The following is a 27652-nucleotide window of genomic DNA, read 5'->3' on the forward strand; positions in this document are numbered from 1 at the left end:
TCTATCCACGCTAACACCCTACCCCCAACTCCATGTCCCCTGACCTTCTGCAATAACCTCTTGTGAGGTACCCTGTCAAACGCCTTCTGAAAATCAAGAAAGACCACATCCACCGGCTCTCCTCTATCCACCGCTCTAGACACATCCTCATAGAACTCCAGTAAATTTGTCAGACACGACTTCCCCTTAACGAAACCGTGCTGCGTCTGCTCTATCAAGCAATTCCCCTCAAGATGCCTCGCTATTTCCTCCTTAATGACGGATTCTAACATTTTACCTACCACAGACGTTAAACTAACCGGCCTATAATTCCCCGCCTTTTGCCTGGCACCCTTCTTAAACAACGGCGTAACATTAGCCGTTTTCCAATCTTCCGGCACTTCCCCGGAATCCAGCGACGTCTGGAAAATAACCACCAAGGCATCCACTATCACCTCCGCCATTTCTTTCAGAACCCTCGGATGCATTCCATCCGGTCCTGGGGACTTGTCCACAATCAGCCCCTCCAGTCTGTCGAGCACCGCCTCTCTAGTAACAACGATGTCATTCAGGCCCTCCACTCCTACCACCTTTCCATCTCTAACACCCGGCAAATTATTCACGTCCTCCTCCGTGAAGACCGAAACAAAAAAGTTATTCAAGGCCTCAGCCATATCCCCATCCCCTACCACTAAGTCCCCCTTCTCATCCTCTAAGGTAGCATTGGGAGTGACAGGCTGGATTAACGGGTTTAAACATCTGGAGTTGCTTTTCTCATAGCGTGTACAGTACAGAAAAAGCTTTCCAACCCATCAAGTCTGCACCGACAATAACTACCACTAAAGTTGCACTAATCCCATTTTCCTGATCTTGTTCCACAACCTCGAATGTTATGATATTTCAAGGGCTCATCCAGATGCTTTCTAAAGATTGTAAGGCTTCCAGCCTCCACTACCTTCCCAGGCAGTGCATTCCAGATTCCCACCACCCTCTGTGAATTTTATTTTCTCAAATCCCCTCTGTATCTCCTGGCCCTCAACCTAAAACTACGCCCTCTCGTGATTGACCCCTCAACCAAGGGGAACAGCTGCTCTTTGCTCACCCTGTCCCTCATAATCTTATACACCTCAACCATGTCCCCCCCTCAGCCTTCTCTGCGCTGAAGAGAAAGGGATTAGATTGATTGGCCATGCTAAGAAATTGCCCCTTAGTGTCCAGAGATGCGTAGGTTAGAGGGATTAGTGGGTATAATATGCACTTGCAAGAACCAGGATCTTTTCCTCTTCACCGCTAAACAGCTGACATTGTCGCTCGCATTCCTTAGCCTAGGTGGGACCTCGCTATGGGGTAGGCCTTGTCTGAAACTGCGAAGGGTCGGTGGTGGTGGTGGTGGTTGTGGGGGGGGGCGGGGGGTGGGGGGGAGGGATCAGAGCAATAAAAGGAACAGCGTTGAAAATGAGGGCTTACAAAGGTGAAGGAAATGAGTGTGAGGGTGGCAACGTTCTGGCTACGTTCTAATGATCACTCAGCAGTACGTGACCTCCTCTCAAGGTCACTTCGACCCTGCCTAACAATGGGTTGTGGGATATTGTTTCTGCATCAGCAACTTCGAGGTCAGCTAGAACAAAGCACACGGGCACTAAATCAAACGGCAAATGCTGTAATTGAAATTCTCACATTGAAGCAAATCTCCATCATCAATTGCTAACTAAAACAAAAGAGAGAGTTCTGGAACCTTAAAAGGGGCATGTTCCTCATGGAAAATTGTTTGGTGAATGCTCAAGGTCATACGTACCCACTGAGAGATCAACAACAAGCTGCATTTATATAGCACTTTTAACATACGCTAGAGTGTAATTTTGCCATCGATCCACAGTTGAAAACAAGGGTGGGAATGTTAAAACCAGGGTGTTGCAGACCATAGCTCCAGGTTCATAGCCCCTTGAAAGTGGAGTCACTGCTGCACAGGGTGGTAAAGAAGGCCTTCTGCATGCTTGGTTTCATTGGGCAGGACATTGAATGCAGGAGTTGGGACGTCTTGTTGAAGTTGTACAAGACATTGGTAAGGCCACACTTGGAATACTGTGTTCCGTTCCGGTCACCTTATTACAGAAAGGATATTATTAAACTAGAAAGAGTGCAGAGAAGATTTACCAGGATACTACTGAGACCTGATGGTTTGAGTTATAAGGAGAGGCTGGATAGACCGGGACTTTTTTCCCTGGAGGTAGGAGGGTTGGGGGTGATCTTATAGAGGTCTGTAAAATAATGAGGGGCATAGATTAGCTAGATAGTCAATATCTTTTCCAAAAGGTAGGGGAGTATAAAACTAGAGGCATAGGTTTTAGGTGAGGGGGAGAAATACAAAAGGGGCAACTTTTTTTCACACAGAGAGTGGTGAGTGTCTGGAACAAGCTGCCAGAGGCAGCAGTAGAGGCGGGTACAATTTTGCCTTTTAATAAGTGTTTTGACAGTTACAGGGGTAAGATGGGTATAAAGGGATATGTGTCAAATGCAGGCAATTGGGGCTAGCTTAGTGGTTAAAAAAAAGGAGTAGCATGGACAAGTTGGGCCGAAGGGCCTATTTCCACGCTTGTAAACCTCTTTCACTCTCTGATCAGGAATCAATGAGTCCCAGCAAGCGTTGGGGTGACAGGTGACTGGGAGGCACGGTGGCACAGTGGTTAGCATTGCTGCTTCACAGCACCAGGGACCCAAGTTCAATTCCGACCTTGGGTCACTGTCTGTGTGGAGTTTGCACATTCTCCCCGTGTCTGCGTGGGTTTGCTCTGGATGCTCCGGTTTCCTCCCACAGTCCAAAGATGTGCAAGTTAGGTGGATTGGCCATGCTAAATTGCCCTTGACGCTCCAAGATGCATAGTTTAGGGGGGATTAGCAGTGTAAATACATTAGGTTACAGGGAAAGGGCCTGGGTGGTAATGCTGTGCTGCAGAGTTGGTGCAGACTTGATGGGCTGAATGGCCTCCTTCTGCATTGGAGGTATTCTACGGATGTGATTTGGCACATTAGGATACAGGCAACATAAGAAAAGCTTTTGAATAATTTACATCTAATGAGACAGCTAATTGATGATTAGGTTTGGGTCAATGTCGTAGGTGGAAGAATCTTGAATTGTCAATGTTTTCACTTGGTGCATGTTTATCCTTTTCATTAACTGAGAAACTTGGAGATAGGGTCAGGCCCAGAGCATAGAAAGGGTCATTAAGAAAAAGTCAGCAATGGCAAGGAAAACCAGGAAAGGAAGCAAAGCTTGACATCAAGCTTGTGTTTCCCAAATTTTTATCCAGGATAAAGCTCAATTGGCATCCCTTCCACAAACATCCATTCCTCCACCACTGATGCACAGTGGCACTGCAGCAACTCACCAAGGCTCCTCCGACTGCTACAACCTCTAGGAGGACAGGGGCAGCAAACACATTGGAACTTCATCACTTGAAAGGTCCCCTCCAAGCCACACTCCATCCTGACTTGGAAATATATCAGCCATTCCTTCAATGTCACTGGGTCAAAATCCAGGAACCCCTTCCCTAAAAGCATAGTGGATGTACCTACTCCTCATGGACTGTAGTGGGTTCAAGAAGGCAGCTCACCACCACCATCTCAAGGGGCAGTTAGGAATGGGCAGTAAACATGCTGGCTTAACCAGCGACACCTGCCTCCCATGAAAGAGTAAACAAAATTGCATGGAAGGTGGCCATTCAGCCCACCATACCCATGATAGCTCTTTAGTGGGATGAGTGAATTTGTCCCACTCCTCTCCGTTGCTCTGTAAATGTTTCCTCTTTGAGTCTTTATCCAACTTCCTCTCAAACATTACTGTCAAATTTGCTTGCCCTACCCTGCCAGGCAGTGTATGGAAACAATTCTCATCACCCTGCCCCTCTCACCCCCGACCCCCCTCACCCCCCCCCCCCCCCCCCACCCTCTCCAGGCCCTTGTTCATTTGGCAACGATCTTAAATTTTGCACCCTTTGGTTACTGACCCTTCTGCCAGGCAAATAGTTTCGTTTTATTCACTCTACCAAGATGCATCATAATTTCGAGCACTTCTTTGATTTGATTTGATTTGATTAGGGGACGCAATAGCCCACTGGTACTATCGCTAGACTAATAAACCAAAAACTTCACTAATGTTCTAGGGACCCAATTTCGAATCCCACCATGGCAGATGGTGGTATTTGAATTCAATCAAAAAATATCTGGATTTGACCATGAAACCATTGACTGAAAAACCCATCTGGTTCACTAATGTCCGTTAGGGAAGGGAATCTGCCGTTCTTATCTGGTCTGGCCTACATGTGACTCCAGAGCCACAGCAATGTGGTTGACTCTCAACTGCCCCTGGGCAACTAGGAATATGCAATAAATGTTGATCTAACCAGCGATGGCCATGTTCCATGAATGAATAAAAAACAAATTGTTGTCACATGCATTGAGATAGAGTAAAAAGTATTGTTTCTTGTGCACTATACAGACAAAGCATACTGTTCACAGAGTATATAGGGGAGAAGGAAAGGAGAGGTGCAAATATAGTGTTACAGTTACAGATAGGATGTGACAGTTTAAAGGAATAAGTTTTAAGAGCATAGAATGAAAATAAAAGATGGAATTAGAAGCTACACTAGGGAAAGCCCACAAGTTGCCTCGCTCCAGCACCATCTGTTTTTTTAAATGTCCCTTGGCCTTCTTTACTCCAAAGAGAATGATACCGGTTTCTCAAATCTCTTCACTTCCAAAGTTGTTTTCTAATAAATATTGAAAGATGAATCATGGTGTTGTGACTTCATGTCACCCTCTGGAAGGAAGTGCGTGTGTGACAGGTGTAAGAAATGTTTGTAAGGGCCGGTGTCTTCAACAATGTCGGGGCAAAACAACATAGGGGAGGAGGGGAGAATCAGGGGAAACATAAAATCGTTGCCATAGTGACATTAAATGCAAGTAAGAGTGTAAAACATGCCGCCAGTGTTTTAAAACAAAGAGAAAACTTTGTCATCTCTGTCAGTTCTACCCTTAATTTCATCATCGCTTCTCCTGAAGGTGCTGTCTTTCCTGGGGATGTGGGGTCCTGGGACATCTGAACATTCACAGATATCACAGGCCAAGGTGATTCTCTGATTGGGACCATCACCTTTAAGATTTCCTTCAAGTCACGCACTCCGCCCCCAATTGGACACTGTTGCCATTATTTAGGAACATTGTGACGGAGGCAGGCCATTCATCCCCTCGAACCTGCTCTGCCATTCGGCTACGATGTGGAGATGCCGGCGTTGGACTGGGATAGGCACAGTAAGAAGTCTCACAACATCAGTTTAAAGACCCAACAGGTTTATTTGGAATGATGAGCTTTCGGAGCGCTGTCCCTTCCTCAGGATTCATCTCTTCTGAACAGCCTGCTGCTCATTTCCAAGTTATACCTCCTCGTTCTCACTCATTGGAGGAAATAGGTTTGCTCCATCTATCCTATCAAATGCTTTAACCAGCTTAAAACCCTTGATTGGATCCCCTCCACTCCTTAAATCTTCCACACTCAAAGCTGGACAAGCCTCATCTAAGCAACTTGTCCATATTATTGAATCATTTTACATAGAAACTAGAAGCAGGAGGAGGCCATTTAGCCCTTCGAGCCTGCTCCACTGTTCATTTGATCATAGCTGATCATCGAATTCAATATTCTAATCCCTCTTCCCCCCCCACCATATCCTTTGATCCCTTTCACCACAAGAGCTATATCTAATTTCTTCTTGAAATCACACATCATTTTGGCTCCAACTACTTTCTGTGGTCATGGATTCCACACATTCACCTCCCTCTGGGTTAAGAAATTTCTCCTCACTCACCTTTTAACTTGGCTTTCACTGATCCTAGCTGGATCAAAAACCTGGAATTCCCTACGTGACACCATTGTGGGAGTAACTTCACCGCAAGGAAAGATTTACATTTAAAAAGCATCCATCCCGACCTTGGGAAACCCCAAAGCTCTTTACATCCAATGAAGTACTTTGTGAAGTGTAGTAAATGTTATAATGTAGAAGACACAGGATGGAATTTTCCACCTCCCTCCCCGCACCACCCCTTCCGTGCCCCCCCAAACCATTCCCCCTCCCCACCCCCTCTTCCCCTCCCAACCCCACGTGTGTTTCATGGCATTGAAGGCAACTTGCCATTGGCCAGCAGTAAGATTCTCAGATCCTGTCACTGTCAATGGGGTTTCCCATTGTTCGCACCCTCTACCTCCAGGGAACCATGGGGGCGGGGGAGGGCAGGGAGAGGGGGTGCGCACTATCAGCAGGACTGGAAGATTCCGGTCCCACAAACAGCAAATGCTAATAACCGGGTCATCGGGGAGAAATTCCCCACTCTTCGGTGAGATAATGCCATGGAATCTTCGACATCCACCTGAGATGGGGCCTCCTCCAGAAGGCCAACCACCACCTTCTCAAAACAACTAATGCTGGGCAATAAATAACAGCCTCACTAAAGGATGTCCCGAGAACAAATTAGAAGAGCAAACATACACCAACATTCCGTTTTGGGTGGATTGCATAGAAATCAGCAGAAACACCCACATCAGGTTTTCATTTCCTACCTCAGAGATATTCAGACCCAGCACTGGCTCTTCACCGATGGACATTGAAACCCAGTGAACCCAGCATAGAACCACTGGAAATGGCAACAGGAGGAGGCCATTCAACCCTTTGAGCCTGCTGTCCCATTCATTACAACCATAGCTGATTATCCAACTCAATAGCCTGATCCCACCTTTCCCCCCCCAATAGCCTTTGACCCCCTTAAGCGTTATATCTAACTGCCTCTTGAAAACATCCAGGTGGGAATTTTATAGCCCCGCCCACCACGCGAATCGGAGCAAGAGAGGGGCAGACAATGGGAAGCTCCGTTGGATTTTAGGCAGGATTTTATGATTTTGGGATGAACAAGGTTGTAAAATCCTAGTCAAGATGCTTTGGCCTCAATGACTTTCTGTGGTAGTAAAATCTATAGGCTGACCAGTCTCTGGGTGAAGAAATTTCTCCACTTCTCCGTCCCGAATCTGAACGAGCTTTCAGAGCGCAGCCCCTTCATCAAGTGAGTGGATAAAGGAGCATCACTCACCTGATGAAGAAACGGCATTCTGAAAGCTCGTGCTAACTAAATAAACCCATTGGACTTTAACCTGGTGTGGTGAGACTTTTTAGTGAATCCTGGAGAATACAGGTTCACAGGAGAATACCCTGCATCCTCAGACTATGACCCCTGATTCTAGACACCCACGCCATCTGGAACATCCTTTCTGGACCGGCCCTGCCCTGTTAGAGTTTTATCAGTTTTTATGAGATTACTCGTCGTTTCTCTGAACACCAGTGAATACAATCCTAACCAACACGATCTCTCCTCAAACGTCAATCCTGCCATTTCTGGAATCAGCCTGGTAAACCTTCTCTGCACTTCCTCTAGAGCAACAACATCCTTCCTCAGATAAGGAGACCAAAACTGCACACAATACTCTAGGTGTGGCCTCACCAACTCCCTGTATAGTTGCAACAACACATCCCTGCTCCTGTACATGAAACCTCTCGCTATGAAGGGCAACATATCATTTGCCTTTTGTATAGCCTGCTGCACCTGCATGCTTACCTTCAGCGACTGGTATATGAGGACACTCAGGCACCGCTGTCTCTCCTAACATGGGAATTCAGGGAGTAACCTGTCTTCTCATTTTTTGCTACCAAAGTGGATAACCTCACATTTATCCAAATTATGCTGCAACTTCCATTCACTTGCCCACACACTCAGCCTGTCCAAATCACACTGGAGCATCTCTACATCCTCCTCACAGCTCACCCTCCCACCCAACTTGGTGCCATCTGCAAATTTGGAGGGATTACTTTCAGTCCATTCTTTAAATCATTAATATATAATGAATAGCTAGAATCCCAGCATTGATCTTTGCGATGTCCCCACTAAATCACAAGCTGCTGTTTCCTGACTCTTTGTTTCCTGTCTGCCAATCCTGTTTTCTATCCAACTCAAGACACTATCCCCAGTCCCATGCGCTTTAATTTTACATCTGTGGGACTTTGTTGAAAGCCTTCTGAAAGGGCAAACATTTGTTGCCTTCTGTCTTCATTGGTTGACACTGAATCCTGGACTGACAATGCTTTCGCTTTAAACTTCACATTCTCATGTTGAGACTCCACCATGGCCTCACTCTCCCAAAATCGGTAACCTCCTCCAGCTGCACCATGTGACTGAGGAGACTGAACCTGTATTCTCCAGGGTTCACTAAAAAGTCTCACAATGCCATGTTACAATCCAACAGGTTTGTTTGGTAGCACCAGCTTTCAGAACGCCACTTCTTCATCAGGTGAGTGATGCTCCTTTATCCACTCACCTGATGAAGGAGAAGTGCTCTGAAAGCTCGTGCTACCAAATAAACCTGTCGGACTTTAACTCGATGTTGTGAGACCTCTTACTGTGCTCACCCCAGCCCAACGCCGGCATCTCCACTCCAGAGTTCAGGGGAATGAGAGACTGTCTCATTGAAGCATTCCAAAATTTCACAGGGCTTGATGCAAGAAAGTTGTTTCCCCTGGCTAGGGACATTATCACAAAGAGAGAATGCTGGAACCCTGGATCATTGGCCGATCCTAAACAGACAGACACAATGTGCACTACATGAATCAATCGATTAACTGGGAAAGTCTTAGTGTCCAGTGTCATACCTTACCAGCAGCCTTGAGATTGGATTGACAGTAGAGGTCTGTGTGAGTGTTGGTATCAGTTTCTGACACTGCAGAGAAGTCCACCTCAAGGGTATAATCCATTGCGACCAGACAACGGGCATCTGTTGCGTTGCTGCCAATACTTACACACCCTAGTATACTTGACTCACTTGGATAAAGACAGGAAATGAAACTTGGGGAAATGTAGGAATGAAAATTGATTGCGAGGCTTACCGTGAGGAAGTGGGGCTTGCTTTCCATCGTCGGAAACCTGGCTCCTCTTGCTCCACACCAGTTTCTGTAAACGCTTTAAAGTTCCAATTTCTTCTGTCTCCTCGCTGCCCGGTTGTACCTGTAACAAAAAAACGAGGGAATTGCGATGAGTACCTGAGGAAGAAAGAAAGAGGAGAATATGATAGGGTTCTGTAATAGTGGGGCACACTTCAGTCATCATCAAGAGGTTGCAAACTTTGTTAGGAACAAAAGGTATTTATTGATAACGAGGAATTATGTAGAGGAGGTTCTAGCCGGAGGCTGTCTGGAGCAGTGCTCCAGATTGTACATGTCTACTACATGGCTGCAAGGTGTATTGGAGGTGTATTGGAGGTGCCTTGGAGGGAGTGCAGAGGAGGTTTACTAGGCTGATACCGGAGTTGAGGGGGTTGAGCTATGAGGAGAGGCTGAATAAACTAGGCTTGTACTCGTTAGAGTTTAGAAGAATGAGGGGAGATCTCATTGAGACGTATAAGATGATGAATGGGATGGATAGGATAGAGGTGGAGAGACTCTTCCCGCTCAAAAAAGACAGTAGGACTAGGGGGCACAGCCTCAAGATAAAGGGGGGGCGGTTTAGAATGGAGTTGAGGAGGAACTTCTTCACTCAAAGGGTGGTGAATCTCTGGAATTCTCTGCCCGTTGAAGTGGTGGAGGCTGCCTCGCTAAATATTTTTAAGAAGCGGGTTGATGGGTTTTTGATAAGAGAGGGGATTAAGGGTTATGGGGAGAGGGCGGGAAAGTGGAACTGAGCCACAACAGATCAGCCATGATCTTATTGAATGGCGGGGCAGGCTCGAAGGGCCAGATGGCCTACTCCTGCTCCTATTTCTTATGTTCTTATGTTCTTATGTATTCTGCCTGAGAGAGAGGACTTGTGGGATGATCATTCACTCTCGGTTTCCATTGGTCCCTCAAGTCAGGTGACCCACTACTGCTGTGCTGTTTTAAAGAGACAGACACAACAGGTTTGATGAAACAAGATAAGAAAAGGCTTGTGTGTGGCATAAACACTAACTTTGGACCGAGTAGTCTGTTTCCGTCTGCGCTGACAAAGGTTCATCCTGATCTGAAACATTGGCTCTATTCTCTCTCCAGCCGCTGTCTGATCTGCCGAGCATTTCCCATTTTTGAGTTTGTTTCTATGCTGTAAATGGTCAGAACATTGAATACAGGAGTTGGGACGTCTTGTTGAAGTTGTACAAGACATTGGTAAGGCCGCACTTGGAATACTGTGTACAGTTCTGGTCACCCTATTATAGAAAGGATCTTATTAAAGTAGAGAGAGCGCTGAAAGCATTTATTAGGATGTTACCAGGACTTGATGGTTTGAGTTCTCAGGAGAGGCTGGATAGACTGGGACTTTTTTTCCCTGGAGCATAGGAGGCTTAGGGGTGACCTTTCAAGGGTCTATAAAATAATGAAGGGCACAGATCAGCTAGATAGTCAATATCTTTACCCAAATGTAGGAGAGTTTAAAGCTAGAGTGCACAGGTTTAAGATGTGAGGGGAGAGATCCAAAAGGGTCCAGAGAGACAATTCTGTGCTGAGAGTCTGGAACAAGCTGCCAGAGATAATAGTAGAGGCAGGTACAATTTTGTCTTTTAAAAAGCATTTAGATAGTTACATGGATGAGTATAGAGGGATATGGGCCAAACGCGGGCCATTGGTCTTAGTTTAGGGATTAAAAGCTGGGCGGCATGGACAAGTTGGGCCACAGGGTCTGTTTCCAAGGTGTAGACCTCTAAATTCAATGTAGAAATATCACAGGCCAATATTTGTGCAGGCTGGAAATTTTCAAGGTTAGAAATATTAAAGAAAAGCAATCAAAAGTGTGGATGTCCTAACGTGCCGCAAAGCTTTGAAGTTCCTTAATTGAAAACATGTTTCCAGCTCTGGCACTCTCTCCATTGTGGTTCAGTGGGTACAATTATTGCTTCCGAGTCAGAGGGTTGTAGCTTCCGGTCTCCTTCCAGAGACTCCAACGTAGAAATTCCAGGTTGACCCATGGAAGATGGTGGAAGAGAGAATGCCTGGGGTGAGTAGGTCCTTAATTATGCTGGCTGCTTTTCCGAGGCAGTGGGGTATAGAGTCGATGAATGGGAGGCTGGTTTGCGTGATGGATTGGGCTACATTCATGACCTTGAATCTGAAATAAGATCAGAAAATGCTGGAAAACTCAGCAGACTGGTCGTAGCCGTGGTGAGAGAAACAGAATTTCAAGCTTTGCACTTCTTTTGAATTACCCAGGAGCTTGGATTGGCTTTCCCCATGACAACAGCTCAGCCAGTCAGAGCTCATTAGCAACCAAGCAGCACTCTTTTCTCTTGAAGTATAAATTGTTGATTGTTTGAAATTTGGCATTCTTGTGTTTGTCCTGACGAGCGCAAGATAAAAAAAATTCAGCAATATGTCAGGAATACTCAAATTCCCTATAACCAAGCAATGATTTGGAATAATTTTTAAAGTGTATTCATGTGCGAAATGTGGCAGCCAATTTTCATACAGTTGGGCCCCATAAAGAGTAATCAGATCATCTTTTTAAATGATGTTAGCTGGAGAGGTAAATGTTGCCGAGAATGCTGTAGAGAAATGAAATGTCTATGAATTGTATTTCATTGTCAGCAGCTGGAGGACATGAACTGGAGATTTCCTTCCATTCCGACAAATAACAACTGACTGAAGCAGTGGTTGTTAGGTTGGGAGACACATGTTTGTAATAAGTGACTCTGTAAATAAGTTATATTTATTCACTTCCCGCTGCCTCAGAAAAGCAGCCATGATAATTAAGGACCCACCTACCCCGGACATTCTCTCTTCCACCTTCTTCCATCAGGAAAAGGATTCAGAAGTCTGAGGTCACGTACCAACCAACTCAAGGACATCACCTTCCCTGCTACCAACAGACTTTTGAATGGACCTACCTCGCACTAAGTTGGTCTTTCTCTATAACCTAGCTATGACTGTAACACTACATTCTGCACTCTCTCCTTGCCTTCTCTATGAATGGTATGCTGTGTCACATAGCACACAAGAAACAATACTTTTCACTGTATACTAATACATGTGACAATGATTATTCAAATCTAATCTAATTTCTAAACTTAGGGCTTTAAGCTTGATTGGAGCTTAGCTGCAAAGCAATGCTCATACACACAGCTTGTGACAAATAACTCATATTGGAATCTGGTCAGTACTAAAATCTCAGTGTAATGAATAGCCAGGGCTGGTGTGAGAAAGCTTGTCTTCTTTTCCCCTTACCTTAAGCAGCTGATTTCCTTCAGGATTCTTGACAAGTTCCTTGTACAGACAATCGACGTTCCAATCTGTGACAAGCAGCAGGAGAAAGTACAGTCAGAAAAGAATAGGTGCTGATGTATAAATAGGGGTCTATGTATGTGTGTCTAAGTGGCTGTATACATGTATATGTCTCGTGTTTGTGTTTGTATGTGTTTCTGAGTGGCTGTGTACATGTGTATGCCTCGTGTGTGTTTGTGTATGTTTCTGAGTGGCTGTGTACATGTGTATATCTTGTGTGTACACGTGTATTTGTATGTTGTCTCCCACATGTGTGATTTTAAGTGGATGTGTCTGTGTTTTATGTGTGCGTGCACACTCATGCATCTATTATACAAGGCTCCAAAGGGAAGGGAGTGCACGGGAAGTGGAAGGTGGCAGCAAGCGACATAATCCAATGGCCTGTCTATGCTCCATACATCCAAAGAGCAATGCCAACTAACCGCGATAGAACATAGAACATAGAACATTACAGCGCAGAACAGGCCCTTCGGCCCACGATGTTGCGCCGACCAGTTACAAAAACAATGACCCACTAGCCTATACCAATCCCTTTTCGTCCATAAACCTATCCACAGATCTCTTAAACGCCCCCAAACTAGGCGCATTTACAACTGCAGCAGGCAGGGCATTCCAATCCCTCGCCACCCTCTGGGTAAAGAACCTACCCCTGACATCCGTCCTATAACTACCCCCCCTTAATTTAAAGCCATGCCCCCTCGTGCTAGCTTTCTCCATCCGAGGAAAAAGGCTATCACTATCCACCCTATCTAAACCTCTAATCATCTTATATGTTTCAATAAGATCCCCTCTTAGCCGCCTTCTTTCCAACGAAAACAACCCCAAATCCCTCAGCCTCTCCTCATAGGACCTCCCCACCATACCAGGCAACATCCTAGTAAACCTCCTCTGCACCCTCTCCAAAGCGTCCACATCCTTCTTGTAATGTGGGGACCAGAACTGCACACAGTACTCCAAGTGCGGCCGCACCAGAGTAGTGTACAGTTGCAACATGACGCTGCAACTCCTAAATTCAATCCCCCTACCAATAAACGACAAGACACCGTACGCCTTCTTAACAACCTTATCTACTTGATTCCCAACTTTCAGGGATCTATGTACACATAGATCTATGTACACATGTACACATGTGTACACATCTATGTACACATACACCTAGATCCCTCTGATAGAACATAGAACATTACAGCGCAGTACAGGCCCTTCGGCCCTCGATGTTGCTCCGACCAGTGGAACCAATCTAATGACCCTCTAACCTAAACTATTCCAATGTTACCCATATGCCTATCCACTGACCATTTGAACGCCCTTAAAGTTGGCGAGTCCACAACTGCTGCAGGCAGGGCATTCCACGCCCTTACTACCCTCTGAGTAAAGAACCTACCTCTGACATCCGTCCTATAATTACCACCCCTCAATTTAAAGCTACGTCCCCTCGTGTTAGCCATCACCATCCGAGGAAAAAGGCTCTCACTGTCCACCCTATCTAATCCTCTGATCATCTTGTATGCCTCAATAAGGTCACCTCATAACCTTCTCCTCTCCAATGAAAATAACCTCAAGTCCCTCAGCTTTTCCTCATAAGACCTTCCCACCATACCAGGCAACATCCTGGTAAACCTCCTCTGCACCCTTTCCAATGCCTCTACATCTTTCTTATAATGCGGTGACCAGAACTGTACGCAATACTTCAAGTGTGGCCGCACCAGAGTTTGGTACAGTTGTAACATGACCTCATGGCTCCGAAATTCAATCCCTCTACCAATAAAAGCTAACACACTGTACACCTTCTGAACAACCTTATCAACCTGGGTGCCAACTTTCAGGGAGCTATGCACATGTACACCGAGATCTCTCTGCTCGTTGACACTACCAAGAGTCCTCCCATTAGCCCTATATTCTGTACTCCTGTTACTCTTTCCAAAGTGAATCACCTCACACTTTTCTGTATTAAACTCCATTTGCCACCTCTCAGTCCAGCTCTGCAGCTTATCTGTGTCCCTCTGCAAACTGTAACATCCATCTGCACTGTCTACAACTCCTCCGACTTTAATGTCATCTGCAAATTTACTAATCCATCCTTCTACACCCTCATCTAGGTCATTTATAAAAATGATAAACAGCAGTGGCTCCAAAACAGATCCCTGAGGTACACCACTAGTAACTGAACTCCAGGTTGAGTATTTCCCATCAACCACCACCCTCTGTCTTCTATCAGCTAGCCAATTCCTGATCCAAACTGCTAAATCACCCTCAATCCCATGCATCTGCATTTTCTGCGGTAGCCTACCATGGCGATGTCATACCTGGAGTGAGGAATCCTCCTTTAAGTTGCACATTCCCAAGCATCTTCCACCCTAACAGTCACACAGGGCAAAGAAGGCTCCCAGGGCACCAACAACACAGCGGAATGCATTGTCAGGTAGCTATGTAGAGGGCTGTATTAGGCCAGGTCAAGGCTTTCATGTACTCCACCTCTTTCAATAGTCTCCCTGTTTACTAGATCTCCTCACCTTCAATCCTCACCTCCCTCACTCCTCTCTCCCTCAACCTTCACCTCCCTCAATCCTCACCTCTCTCAATCCTCACCTCCCTCAACCCTCGCCTCCCGCAATCCTCACCTCCCTCACTCCATACGATCTCACACAAACCATAGATTTTAGAAACTCACTTTTCCCACCACAGCTTTCCGGTCTAACTCACCCTCGCTCCTGCGGTGGTGTTCAACATAGACCACTGGGCATTTCTCACTCAGTGCCAGTCAGCATACACTGATTACAATGTGATCAAATACTCCCCAAAGGGAGGGGAAAAATGGATGGGGATAAAGTTATTAAAACTGAATTAATTTAAATGGACACGGGGCAGACCATGAAGGAAAGCAACAGCAACAGGTATTTACAAAGAAAACTTACAAAACAAGAGGAGTTAGTTGAAGAAAAGGAAGACTTGGTCTGGAATGCCATTTGTTGCAACACTCCAATGTTTTTCTACCTTTCTTAGAACCAATGCTTATATCCCTCCAATCAGATTTCTGACCCTGTCGCATGACCCAAAATAGCCCTTAATAAAGTAAAAAAAATCATAAACTGTATGGCGATGTCAAAGATAAAATATCCTTCCTCCAAACTGGCACCTTGGATGCAAAATTTTATCTCTCTTTCTCTCCCCGCAGATGTTGCCAGACCTGCAGAGATTTTCCCAGCGCCTTCTGTTTTTATTTCAGGTTCTGCAGCGTTTTGCTTTTATTTAATTATCCCCCCTCATCCTCCTTAAACTCTCTTTGACACAGTTAACCACAGAATTGTCTGTCCACCAATACTTCCCCAATCTTCTGCATTCTTAGCTGTCTAAACATAACCGAAACGAATGGCTTCTCTGCGCAGTTACCTCTGGTTTGCCTCAAGTGCCTATCCTCGGCTCCCCCCCCCCCCCCCCCCGCCTTCCCCCGATCAACAGGCTGCCCCCCCCATGATATTGCCCAAAAACACAGCCTCGGTTTTCAGCCGTACACCGATAGCTGCAGCTCTACCTCACTATCACCACCCAGTACTGGGTGATAAGAAATTCCATTCAATTTAATACTGGGAAGACTGAAGCCGTGGTTTTCAGTCCTGCTCGGAGCTCCGTTCCCTCGATGCCTCTCTTCCCTGAACACTGCCTGAAATTGGGCCAGGATGTTTGCAAACTTGCCCGCACCCCATGAAAGAGTAAAGGAGTAAGAACTCTGCATTTAGATCCAAAGGTGTGATGAAACTTTACATAAAAACTCATCCTCATTTATTCTCTCCAATCCTCCACTTTGTATTTAACCAGGAACCCCCATTTTAAACCCAAGAATTTCAATCTACATAAAACTAGTGACAGATGTTAACCAAAAGAGAAACTGCTGGAAAATCTCAGCGGGTCTGGCAGCATCTGTAAGGAGAGAAAAGAGCTGACGTTTCGAGTCCAGATGACACTTTGTCAAAGCATTTCAGAGCAGGCTTTGACAAAGGGTAGTCTGGATTTGAAACGTCAACTCTTTTCTCTCCTGACAGATGCTGCCAGACCCGCTGAGGTTGTCCAGCATTTTGTCTTTCCGGTTCAGATTCCAGCATCCGTGGTAATTTGCTTTTACTTAAAGGCAGACATTTTAACTTTGGGCACAGGCATTTCCCCCACAAGGTCTATGCGCTCTGAAACATCTTTAAACACAACGGTGATTGTTTAGAATTACGTAAAAATTGGTGTCACAGAAACAGGCCATTTGGCCCAACTGTTCCATGCTGGTGATTTTGCTCCATGATGTCTCCATAGATGAAAGCAAAATACTGCGGACGCTGGAATCTGAAACAAAAACAGAAAATGCTGGAAAATCTCAGTGGGTCTGACAGCATCCGTGGGGAGAGAATAGAGGCAACATTTCGAATCGGGATGACCCTTTGTCAGAGCCCTGACCGAGCTCTGACAAAGACTCATCTTGGCCGGAATTTTACTGGCACGCCCACCCCGATACTCACTGAACTGAATTTTCCATTGGCTTCAAGTGAGATTTTACAAGCCTTTACAAACTATCAGCCCTAGACTCGAAACTTTGCTCTGTTGTCTCCCCACAGATGTTGTCAGGACTGCTGAGATTTTCTAACATTTTCTGTTTTTATCTCCAAAGGTGTGCGGATTAGGTTGATTGGCCATGGTAAATTGCCAAGGGGATTAGCAGGGTAAAGTGTCAAGGGGATTAGCAGGGTACATATATGGGGCTAAGGAGATAGCATCTGAGTGGGATTGTTGTCAGTGCAGGCTTGATGGGCCGAATGGCCTCCCCGTGCACTGTTGGGATTCTATGGTCCTATTCTATATATTGGCCATGAAGGACATAGGACATCATCAATAGGTGTCCCTGTGGGATTTTGAAGTATGATCTTCCCGATTGGCTAAGTTTCCTGAGAGACAAACACAGAGGCTCAAAGACTATGCTCTCAACTCAGAGTGATGTATTATATATAGTTCCAGAGCTTCCGACTAGTGTTACTGTAAGCCATGGACCCGCTTTTTCTATATGTTAAATAAAGGGGTGTGATACCAGTAGACTGGCCCTGGCGAGATTATTACCTTCCGCAGGATGTCCCTCCTACCCGATCCGAAATATCCTTCTATTCCTTCCTTCCTCTCACATGTACCTGATTTCACTTAATATATGTCTATGCTGTTTGCCTCAATAAGATCCTCATTTTCACAGCTCTAAGCAAAAGAGTCACTGAGGTTCCAGAACAAAGGGGTTACCACTTAGACAAACACAAGAACACGTTTAACAAAGACATTGCTACAAACCCAGGGATGCGCCATCAGATACCGGCCTCTGAGAGGAATTTCTTTCAAGAAAGAGAATTAAAACAGAAAATTAATATGTGACAATTAAACAAGATGGTTGAAGCTTCTTGTCTGAGGAATAATATAAACAAAACGGTGTGGGAGTCTTCTTGCTTAAACACTTTCTAATTGACACTATTGCATCAGCTAATCAGTTGGGAATATATCACATTCCTAGAACTCACAGCGAACAGAGCTTATTTTTCACTAAACAAAGTTTATCTATTCAGCAAACAGTCTACAGAGTCTATTTGTACAGCACATTGGAGCAAACAGTCTACAGAGTCTATTTATAGTGTGAACTACAGCAAATAGTCTGCAGGATTGATTTAAGAAGATCTCTCCAAGCTGCAGAAGACATAACTACAGTAACATTTTCTAATTTAAGCGGTCTTTTGTTTTCCAGCAAAGTGCATTGAGTAATGGATAGACATGGAAAACAAATTGTATACATAAAATCAATCTACAGTCACTATTGCAGCTTGATCTCCAGATCTGACTGTGACAAAGTTATCTGGCAAAGACTCACGGCGTGCCTTAAATGATGATGCCAATGACAATACTTAACATAAGATGCAAGGAGCAACCTTTGCATCCTGCATCATGGCAGGAGGTTTCACCCTGACCAGTGGTGGAGTTGGGAAACCCTAAGCACTCTCCCCACTATTACGGTCATGGGCAGCTCCCACTCCCTGATCCGCAAAGCCAAAGAGACATGAACATCTCAGAGTGTGGGTAAGACCGCACTCACTCCCTGTCCTTTGCCATCCATGGAAATGATTGATGGTGACAATTGGTCTTCTTGGAGTCGTTGGCCGGAATTCTCCCATCCTGGCCACCATTGGAATTTTAGTGAGCGAGTTGTGGAGAATGTGAAAAGCCATTGATGGTTGGGCAGGAATTTCCAGCTTTTAGACCCACGCAGCCAGAGAATTCCACCCGCTATTTCACTGACAGTTCTTTTAACCCTCTGGAAGACCACGTAGGCCCTAACCATGAGCTAACTGAACCGATGTGTCATCACTGCATCCAGATCAGCCCATGGAGGCCTAATCAATTGGTTATTTTTCCAACAGCCCTCATTGTGTTGTATCTCTATCATCATGAAAGTCTTAACTTATTACTCAACTTTATTATCATCATTATTCATGTGATCTATCCAAGCCCGAGTTATCGTCAGGATTAAGATCGCCTCAGTTTAATCCCTACTTCAGCCCAGCATTGTCTGAAATGCCCAACTGTGATTTTTCAACTTCCAGAGTTAATTACTTGAGTGTTCTCCTGACTGGTCTCTCTCAACCTCCATAACGTGCAAATCATTCAAAGCTCTGCTGCCCATATTGTGACTGCCAATCACCATGCTGCTAGCTCATCTATATTAGCTCCCAGTCTGGTAACACCTCAAGATTAATCCCTCCTTCTCTCTGTAATCTTCACTAGTCCGTTATATTATTACACTAGAAAGAGTGCAGGAAAGATTTACTAGGATGTTACTGGGACTTGATGGTTTGAGTTCTCAGGAGAGGCTGGATAGACTGGGACTTTTTTCGCTGGAGCATAGAAGGCTGAGGGGTGATCTTATAGAAGTGTATAAGATAATGAGGGGTACATATCAGCTCGATAGTCAATATCTTTTCCCAAAGATAGGGGAGCCTAAAACTAGAGGGTATAGGTTTAAGATGAAAGGGGAGAGATACAAAAGTGTCCAGAGGGACAATTTTTTCACACAATGGGTGGTGAGTGTCTGGGACAAACTGCCAGAAGTAGTAGTAGAAGCAGGTACAATTTTGTCTTCTAAAAAGTTACATTGGTAAGATGTGTCTCGAGGGATATGGGCCAAATGCAGGCAGTTGGGACTAGCATAGTGGTTAAAAAAAAGGAGCAGATGGACAAGTTGGGCCAAAGGGCGTGTTGTCATTCTATAAACCTCTATGGTTCTCAGTACACCCCATCCTCTCCAGAGTTATCCATTTCTCTACCTTTACTGTTCTGTGCATTGGCCCCCAGCCCCTCTCCCCGTGGTTCATTTCTCTCACTATCAGCAACCAACAAGGCCCCTGTATTCTGGAATTCCCTCCCCGATGCTCTCTGCATCTCCACACCCGAATCCTCCTATAAGACTTTGCTTAAACTATCCCCTCTCTGCTTCCTTTGACTTGGGACACAACTCTACAATTTCCTTCTTTGCTCACAGCAATTTTATTTATTTCCTTCCGACACCAATTTCTACCGCTATAGCTTCTTTAATTAAGAAAAGCTCCCAAAGCTCTGAGAAAAAAACACTGGGTGATTTTTGCAATAAGGACGCTACATAAATACAGGGTGATTTTCTAATTAAAAAAAAACTAAATAGTTAAAAAAAATGCAAAAGCATTAAGATAGGAAAAGCTCCTATTGAATCATAGAATTGTATAGCACTGTAGGAGTCCATTCAGCCCATCAAGTTGATAGTAACAAAGAGTAATCCAATTAGTGCCACTCTATTGTCCTTTTTCCATATCCTATAATTTTTCTTCCTTTGAGTATTTCTACGATTCTTCTTTTTAAACTACTATTCAGTCTGTATCCATCACCCCTGCATCTGGTACATTCCAAATCCTAGCCCCACTCACTGCTTCAGATGTTTTCCCCAATGTTGTTTCCGGTTCCTTTGCTAATCGTGTATCCTGGCTATTGACCCTTCAGCTGTTGGAACCTGTTTGTCTTTATTTACTGCAATTTATCGCTTCATGATTTTAAATGCCTCTATTAATGGACTGGCACAGTGGTCAGCACTGCTGCCTCACGGCGTCAGGGACCCAGGTTCAATTCCTGGCTTGGGTCACTGTCTGTGTGGATTTTGCACATTCTCCCCGTACCTGCGTGGGTTTCCTCCGGGTGCTCCGGTTTCCTCCCACAATCCAAAAGACGTGCTGGTTAGATAGATTGGCCGCGCTAAACTTTCCCTCAGTGTAACCCAAACAGGTGCTGGAGAGTGGCGGCTGGGTGATTTTCACAGTAACTTCATTTCAGTGTTAATGTAAGCCTACTTGTGATACTAATAAATAACCTTCCTAAATAAACTTTATCTCCTCTTAGCCTTTTGAGTTTTAAGGAGATCAATGCATTCTCCTGTCTATCCTCGTAATCATAATCTCTGATTCTTGGATTGGTTTGTCAAATCCTGAGTTTCCCAATTCCCTCGGGTGGGGTTTTCCTGCCCTTCCCGCTGCTGGGATCTTCCAGTCCTGCTGACAGTGACCTCCACCCCCCACCACCACCACAGATTTCCTGGTGAGGGAGGGCACACACAACAGGAAACTTCATTGGCAGTGACGGGAGAGAAAGATCCCAATGGACAGGCTGCCTTCACCATCACAAAACACGCCACGGAGGGGGTGCAGAAAATGCCACCCCTCAACTAGACAAAGATGTGGACCTCTTTGAAGCTTACGGATGGCAATATCGGAGATGTCCATTGGATGTTCTCAGCTGGAAACCTCTTCAAAAGTTGGAAAAGTTTTCAGCTAACAAACAATTTGCTGTGAAAAGCAATAAATTTAACTTACTTTGCCCTTTTCCGCATTCTTGTCTCCAGCTTGCTTGATTCAGAGAACTCCTAAAAATAGATGGGAGTGTTATACGGTTACGTGATTTTCAAAGAGGGAGGGACTATATTGTTAGGTGCATGTATACATAAGTATCCAGGGTGCCACATCAATCACTACCGCGCGAGTCTGTGTACGGAAGGACAATGTATCACTCTGAGGCACTTGGTGAGGTTTGAGGAACATTTGCGTGTCTGTGTAAAATATTCTGATTATTCAAACTTCTGGAAAACCACAAGATATAGGAATTAGTGACTGGTGAAAGGCTGTCACAGACATAATGATACTAAATCAATAAGTCTTATGAGCATCTGTTGAATTGGAGTCCAAGTCTTAGTGAGATCTTAATTAATTCGAACACTTTATTTATCATAAAATCATAAGAATCACAAGAAATCAGAGCAGGAATAAGCATTTTAGCCCCTGGAGTCTGCTCCGCCATTTAGTACGAACATGGCTGATCCCACCTCTGCCCCAACACCACTTTCCTGCCCATTCACCACAGCCCTACAAAACCCAACTCATTAAAAATCTACCTGCCTCTTCCTTCACAATCAACACATGGGATTTTATCGACACGTCCGCCCCAGAACCCGGGTAGGCAAGGCTCGCAGAACAGCATTCTCCTTGGGCGGGATCTTATGACCCTAGGACAGGCAAGGCGGTAAAATTCCAACAATCCGGTGGGATTTTACGGCCGCAACACCGGAAAATCCAGTCCAAGGTCACCGGACCTTAGCACGATCCTTGTCCCGCCCTCTACGATTCCCGTAGTGGGGGAGACTGGAAAATTCTGCCTTTTTTTGTACACCAGAATTTTATTCTCTGACGAGTAAGTGTTGGATGCGCTGGGTGTGCTTCCAAGTGAAGTTACAACAAGGCCCTGTCCTGCTGCGCTCCCCCAGTATAACGACTAGAGAAAGACAGACTTACATTTTTATAGCGCCTTCAGTAGCGTCAGGAAGCCCCGAGACACTTAGCAGCCAATGAGCTACCTTCTGAGACGTAGTCACCATTGCAGTGTCGGAAGCACAGCAGCAAATTTTATACACAGCAAGATCCCACAATCAACATTGTTAAAATGATAAGTGATCAGTGAGGGATGAATGATGACCGCGGCAGCAGGGAGAAAGTTTCTTCAAAGGATCTTTTACATCCACTTGTGAGAGCAAACAAGACCTTTTTTTTAGCATCCCGTCGAGTGTCTTCAGGATCTTCCATGCAGTTCTGATGGTGTGACACCGTGAGGGGTCACTCTGAATGGGGGGGTTGACCTCACAGCTTTCTGACCCAGTGGTGCAGTGTTAACCATTGAGCTAATGTTGTCAATCTGATTAGATTTTGTTCTACATCAGAGAATTGTACACCCCAATTCCAGAAAGGCAGCAACAATCCTGGCATCCAATGAGATAAAAGAGAATTTAACACCATAGAGTAATAATGTTAGTTATAGCCAGAATAATCCTGGGGCTCAAAGGGTTAAATTAGGAGGACTAGTTATACATGGTGGCACAGTGGTTAGCACTGCCAGGGACCTGGGTTCAGTTTCCTGGCCTCTGTTCACTGTCTGTATGGAGACTGCACGTTCTCCCCATGTCTGTCTGGGTTTTTTTCCGGGTGCTCCGATTTCCTCCCACACTTCAAAGATGTGCTGGGTTAGGTGGATTAGCCATGCTGAATTTGCCCTTTAGCATCTAAAGATGTAAAGGTTAGGGGGATTAGCAGGATAAATGCATGGGGTTACAGGGATAGGAGGGGGCCTGTATAAGATGCTCTTTCAGAGAGTTGGTGCAGGCTTGATGGGCCCACTGATCTCCTTCTGCACTGTAGAGATTCCATATTTCAGTTCAGGAAACTGTGGGGTGACCCCTCTAATGGAGCTGTTTAAAGATATGAAAGGATGTGACAGAGTAGATACACGAGAAACGATTTCCTTAATTGACACCACAGAGAAAGAGGTGACATAAACCTTGCATTGGTGTACTGTTTGAAGTGCAGCCTCTGTTGGAGTGCAGGAAAATCATGTTGGACCTTTTCAGAGCACAACCACACACATGATAGTAGAAACCTGGAACTCTCCTTCCTCGCACTCCCAGAAAAAAGGGTACTGGGACAACTGGAACATTCATGACTGAGATTTAGCTTTTTGCGTTTGCCCTACATTCAGTTTGAGCAGGGTAGATCCATATCTCAACTCTTTTCACCTGTTCCTGCTCCATTTTCCTGAATGCTCTTTACTTAACAAAATATATCACAAATATTCACAAATCTGAAATCTAAACAGAAAATACTAGAAATACTTAGTAGGTCAGGCTTTAGTTACTTCAAAAATCTTAATGTTTTCCAAATTGGACATTCCCCTCCATACATTCTCAGCCACATGCCAGGGGAAAATTCCAAATTTCCACATAATGTTGGCTAATATTTGAGTGCAGCGCTGGAGGAGTGCCCTTTCTATGACTTCGCCCACTCCAGGGATTGGGTTTGATTCCGGCCTGAGATGACTGCCTGTGCGGAGGTCACACATTCTGTGGGTTTCTTCCACATGTTCGAGTTTCATCCCACAGTCCAAAGATGTGTAGGTTAAGTGGATTAGCCATGATAAATGTGCAGAGTTATGGGGATAGGGTGGTGGAGGGCCAGCGCAGACTCGATGGGCTGAGTGCCATCTTTCTGTACTGTCGGGATTCTATGGTTCTAAGACTTCCATCTCTGTAATATAAAGGATTAATTCTAACGGTATGATATGCTAATGAGATATCACGTACATCATCACAGGAAGCGATGCAACATCACATGATCCAGCTCTCTCTCAGAGACCTCATGGCAAAATGAAGGCATAGTAAAACATTTTTCAAGAAAGTTAGTGTTTTTCTTACCTCAGCAGCAAAGAACATAGAAAATTACAGCACAGGAACAGGCCCTTTGGCCCTCCAAGCCTGCACCCACCATGCTGCCCGACTGAACTAAAACCCCCTACCCTTCCGAGCACCATATCCCTCTATTCCCATCCGATTCATAGATTTGTAAAGACGCCCCTTAAAAATCACTATAGTATCTGCTTCCACTGCCTCCCTCTGGCAGCGAGTTCCAGGCACCCACTGGATACCCACCCAGCCTCCCTGAATATTCCGTGTTTGCAAAATGAGACCAGGAACGTGACGATCTCCTCTGTGCCTGATTTCACTGAAACTTCGCAGTTTTAATTCCATTACTCAGATCAAACTTATCTTGATACACACAATTTTAGAGAAATCTATCATACAAATACAAGCTCAGAGTCACTGACACGGGTTAAGGATGGCACAACGCATTTTTCTCACTTACCAAGGATTCTGATTTTTGCGGTAACCTCCAAGCTGCAGCAGGGTCCGGAAGAGATGGATTGGTGACATCAGCCTCAGCCGCAAGGCCCCTCTTGTCCTGATGACCTTTAACAGGTTCATACAGACTATCCATGGAACCTTCCTGTTTACAAGGCGATTAAACCGTTTGTTAAAACAAGGACTTGTGGGGTTGGAGGTGTGAATTCTAGCCTTGCACGATGGCCATCTTCCTCAAAAGAAAATCTAACCACTTGCCCTGACTTTCAATAGCATCAGCACCATTAAGTCCCCCACTACCAACATCCTGTTGGGTAACCGTTGACCAGAAGCTAAACTGGACTAGCCATATAAGAATAAGGATGGCACAGTGACACAATGGTTAGCATTGCTGCCTCACAGCTCCAGGGGCCCAGGTTCGTTTCCTGGCTTGCGTCGCTGTTGATAAGGAGACTGCACATTCCCCCTGTATCTACGTGGGTGCTCTAGTTTCCTCCCACAATCCAAAGATGTGGGGTTAGGTGGATTGGCCATGCTGAATCGCCCCTTAGTGCCAGAGAGACCAGCTGGGGTAAATGCGTGGGGTAAATGCGTCTCTGGAGGACGCGGAAAGTCTGTAGAGAGATTTGGATAGGCTGAGTGAGTGGGCGAGGATCCGGCAGGTGGAGTATAACGTTGGCAATTGTGAGGTTATCCACTTTGGAAGAAATAATAGTAAAATGGTATGTTATTTAAATGGTGAAAAATTACAACATGCTACTGTGCAGAGGGACCTGGGGGTCCTTGTGCATGAATTGCAAAATCCCAGTCTGTAGGTGCAGCAGGTGATCGAGAAGGCGAATGGGATGTTGGCCTTGATAGCGAGGGGGATAGAATATAAAAGCGGGGAGGTCTTGCTGCAACTGTACAGGGCACTGGTGAGGCCGTAGCTGGAGTACTGTGTGCAGTTTTGGTCGCCGCATTTGGGAAAGGAAAGAAGGTAGAAGAGAAACCTGATGGGAGAGTTAGAATTAGGGACCGATGGCCTAATGGTATTATTGCTAGATTATTAATTCAGAAACTCAGCTAATGTTCTGGAGACCCGGGTTCGAATCCCTCCCCGGCAGATGGTGGAATTTGAATTCAATAAAAAATGTCTGTAATTAGGAATCTATGGTGACCGTGAAACCATTGTCGATTGTTGGAAAAACCCATCTGGTCCTTTAGGGAAGGAAATCTGCCATCCTTACCTGGCCTGGCCTACATGTGACTCCAGAGCCACAGCAATGTGGTAGATTCTCAACTGCCCTCAGGCAACTAGGGATGGGCAATAATGGTCAGCGATGCCCATGTCCCACAAATCAATAAGAGAAACAAAGTTGTGGGAAAGATGGGTGCAGATGATGGAGGCAGAGTAAGAGTGGTGATGTCACTGGACTAGTAACCCAGAGGCCCAGGCTGATGCTCAGGGGACAAAGGTTCAAATCCCACCAGGGCAGCTGGTGGAATTTAAATTCAATTCTTAAAATCTGTAATTGAAAGCTGTTCTCAGTAATGGTGACCATGAAACTAGCATTGATTGTCCTAGAGACCCATCTGGTTCACTAATGTCCTCCAAGGAAGGAAATCTGCCATCTTTACCTGGTCTGGCCTACATGTGACTCCAAAGCCACAGCAATGGAGTTTACACATAAACGGCTCAGAAACCACTTAGCTGAAGGGTAAATGTGGATGGATGTTAAATGCTGGCCCAGCCAGTGACACTCACGTCCCACGACAGAATATAGAAACAAAACGATCAGATAACGAGGTGAGAAAAAGCTAAGCTCCATCTAAAGCAGCTTCTAGCATCCTGCTCATCACATGATACAACATTAATGTAGTTATTGACTAATCATCACACTCAATCTTCATCGATTAGTCTGTAAATACACACAATTACAACCACCCAGACATGAAATGAGGAAAATATCAGTCATGGGCTGACGGGGGAACCAAATTGTTCCTGATTTTCCATTATTTTATTCGTTGGGTGTTGCTGGCTGGGCCAACGTTTATTGCCCATCCCTAACTGCCGGTGAGCTGAGTTTCTCACTTGGCCATTTCAGAGGGCATTTCTAAGAATCAACCACATTGCTGTCACATGTAGGCCACACCAGGTAAGGATAGTAGATTGCCTTTCCTAAAGGACAGTTAGGGCAGCACAGTGACACAGTGGTTAGCACTGCTGCCTCACAGAGTCAGGGGTCCAGGCTCGATTCCCAACCTGGGTCACTGTTTGTGTGGAGTCTGCACATTCTCCCCATGTCTGTGTGGGTTTCCTCCGGGTGCTCCTGTTTCCTCCCATAGTCCGTAAGGTATGCCGGTTAGGGTGCAATGGCCATGCCAAATTCTGCCTCAATGTACCCAAACAGGCACCAGAGTTTGGCGACCAGGGGATTTTCATGGTAACTTCATTGCGGTGTTAATGTAAGCCTATTTGTGACACTAATAAATAAACTAAACTAATTAACCTAATGGGTTTTTATAACAATGGTTTCATGGTTATCATTTGACGTTTAATTCCATATTTGTATTGAATTCAAATTTCACTATCTGCTACGGTGGGATTTGAACCTGGGTTGCCGGGGCATTGCCCTGGGTCTCTGGATTGCTAGTCCAGTGACTACCGCCATCTCCTCTCACAGAGGTGTAGTGGTATTGTCACTGGACCCAGAGACCTGGGGCAGCTACACTCATTTTTATTTTCTACGTTCAACATTGAAATCTTTGACCCTTGTCAAACAAATTGGTCCAAACATTATCCCCATAAATAAGGTCAATAACACACAAACACTAAAACATGCCTGGGCTACGAGAAATTAACTGAGATCACCTCTCTAATATTGGTGCATTAATATCAATGACCGTAAAAAGCACTGCGTGTGATCGCTCCAAAAATTACAGGAGCAGCCATCGTCTTCCATCTCCAGTTACTTTGAAGATTAATTTATTTATTGCATTTTCTTCTGGTGAGCAAGAAGCTTTCATCGGTGATCGCTCTTCATTCCTGCTTACGAAGGGAATTAAATCAAAGGTGGAATGCATTTCCAATGAGCGC

The 27652-nt window shown here is 45.2% G+C and overlaps 1 protein-coding gene across 5 annotated transcripts in view; it reads right to left on the minus strand.

Annotated features, from left to right (window-relative positions):
• Nucleotides 1-27652, minus strand: part of LOC145353040 (SAM domain-containing protein SAMSN-1-like) — a 114327-nt gene that overhangs the window by 86442 nt on the left and 233 nt on the right. For 2 of the 5 annotated variants that reach the window (XM_080203363.1, XM_080203362.1), the window contains exons 2-6: nucleotides 24578-24718; nucleotides 21212-21261; nucleotides 17625-17665; nucleotides 12255-12319; nucleotides 8955-9072 (exon numbers count right to left, since the gene is read on the minus strand). In XM_080203363.1, coding sequence (XP_080059489.1) covers nucleotides 8955-9072; nucleotides 12255-12319; nucleotides 17625-17665; nucleotides 21212-21261; nucleotides 24578-24718 — 415 coding nt within the window. Of the gene's footprint in view, nucleotides 1-8954; nucleotides 9073-12254; nucleotides 12320-17624; nucleotides 17666-21211; nucleotides 21262-22183; nucleotides 22248-24577; nucleotides 24719-27652 lie in introns of those variants that run through there. The other 3 variants (XM_080203365.1, XM_080203364.1, XM_080203366.1) reach the window with 3 other exon arrangements.

This window comes from Carcharhinus amblyrhynchos, chromosome 15 (genome assembly GCF_965287045.1).
Source record: "Carcharhinus amblyrhynchos chromosome 15, sCarAmb.v2.hapA, whole genome shotgun sequence".
In the NCBI taxonomy this organism is placed as follows: Eukaryota; Metazoa; Chordata; class Chondrichthyes; order Carcharhiniformes; family Carcharhinidae; genus Carcharhinus; species Carcharhinus amblyrhynchos.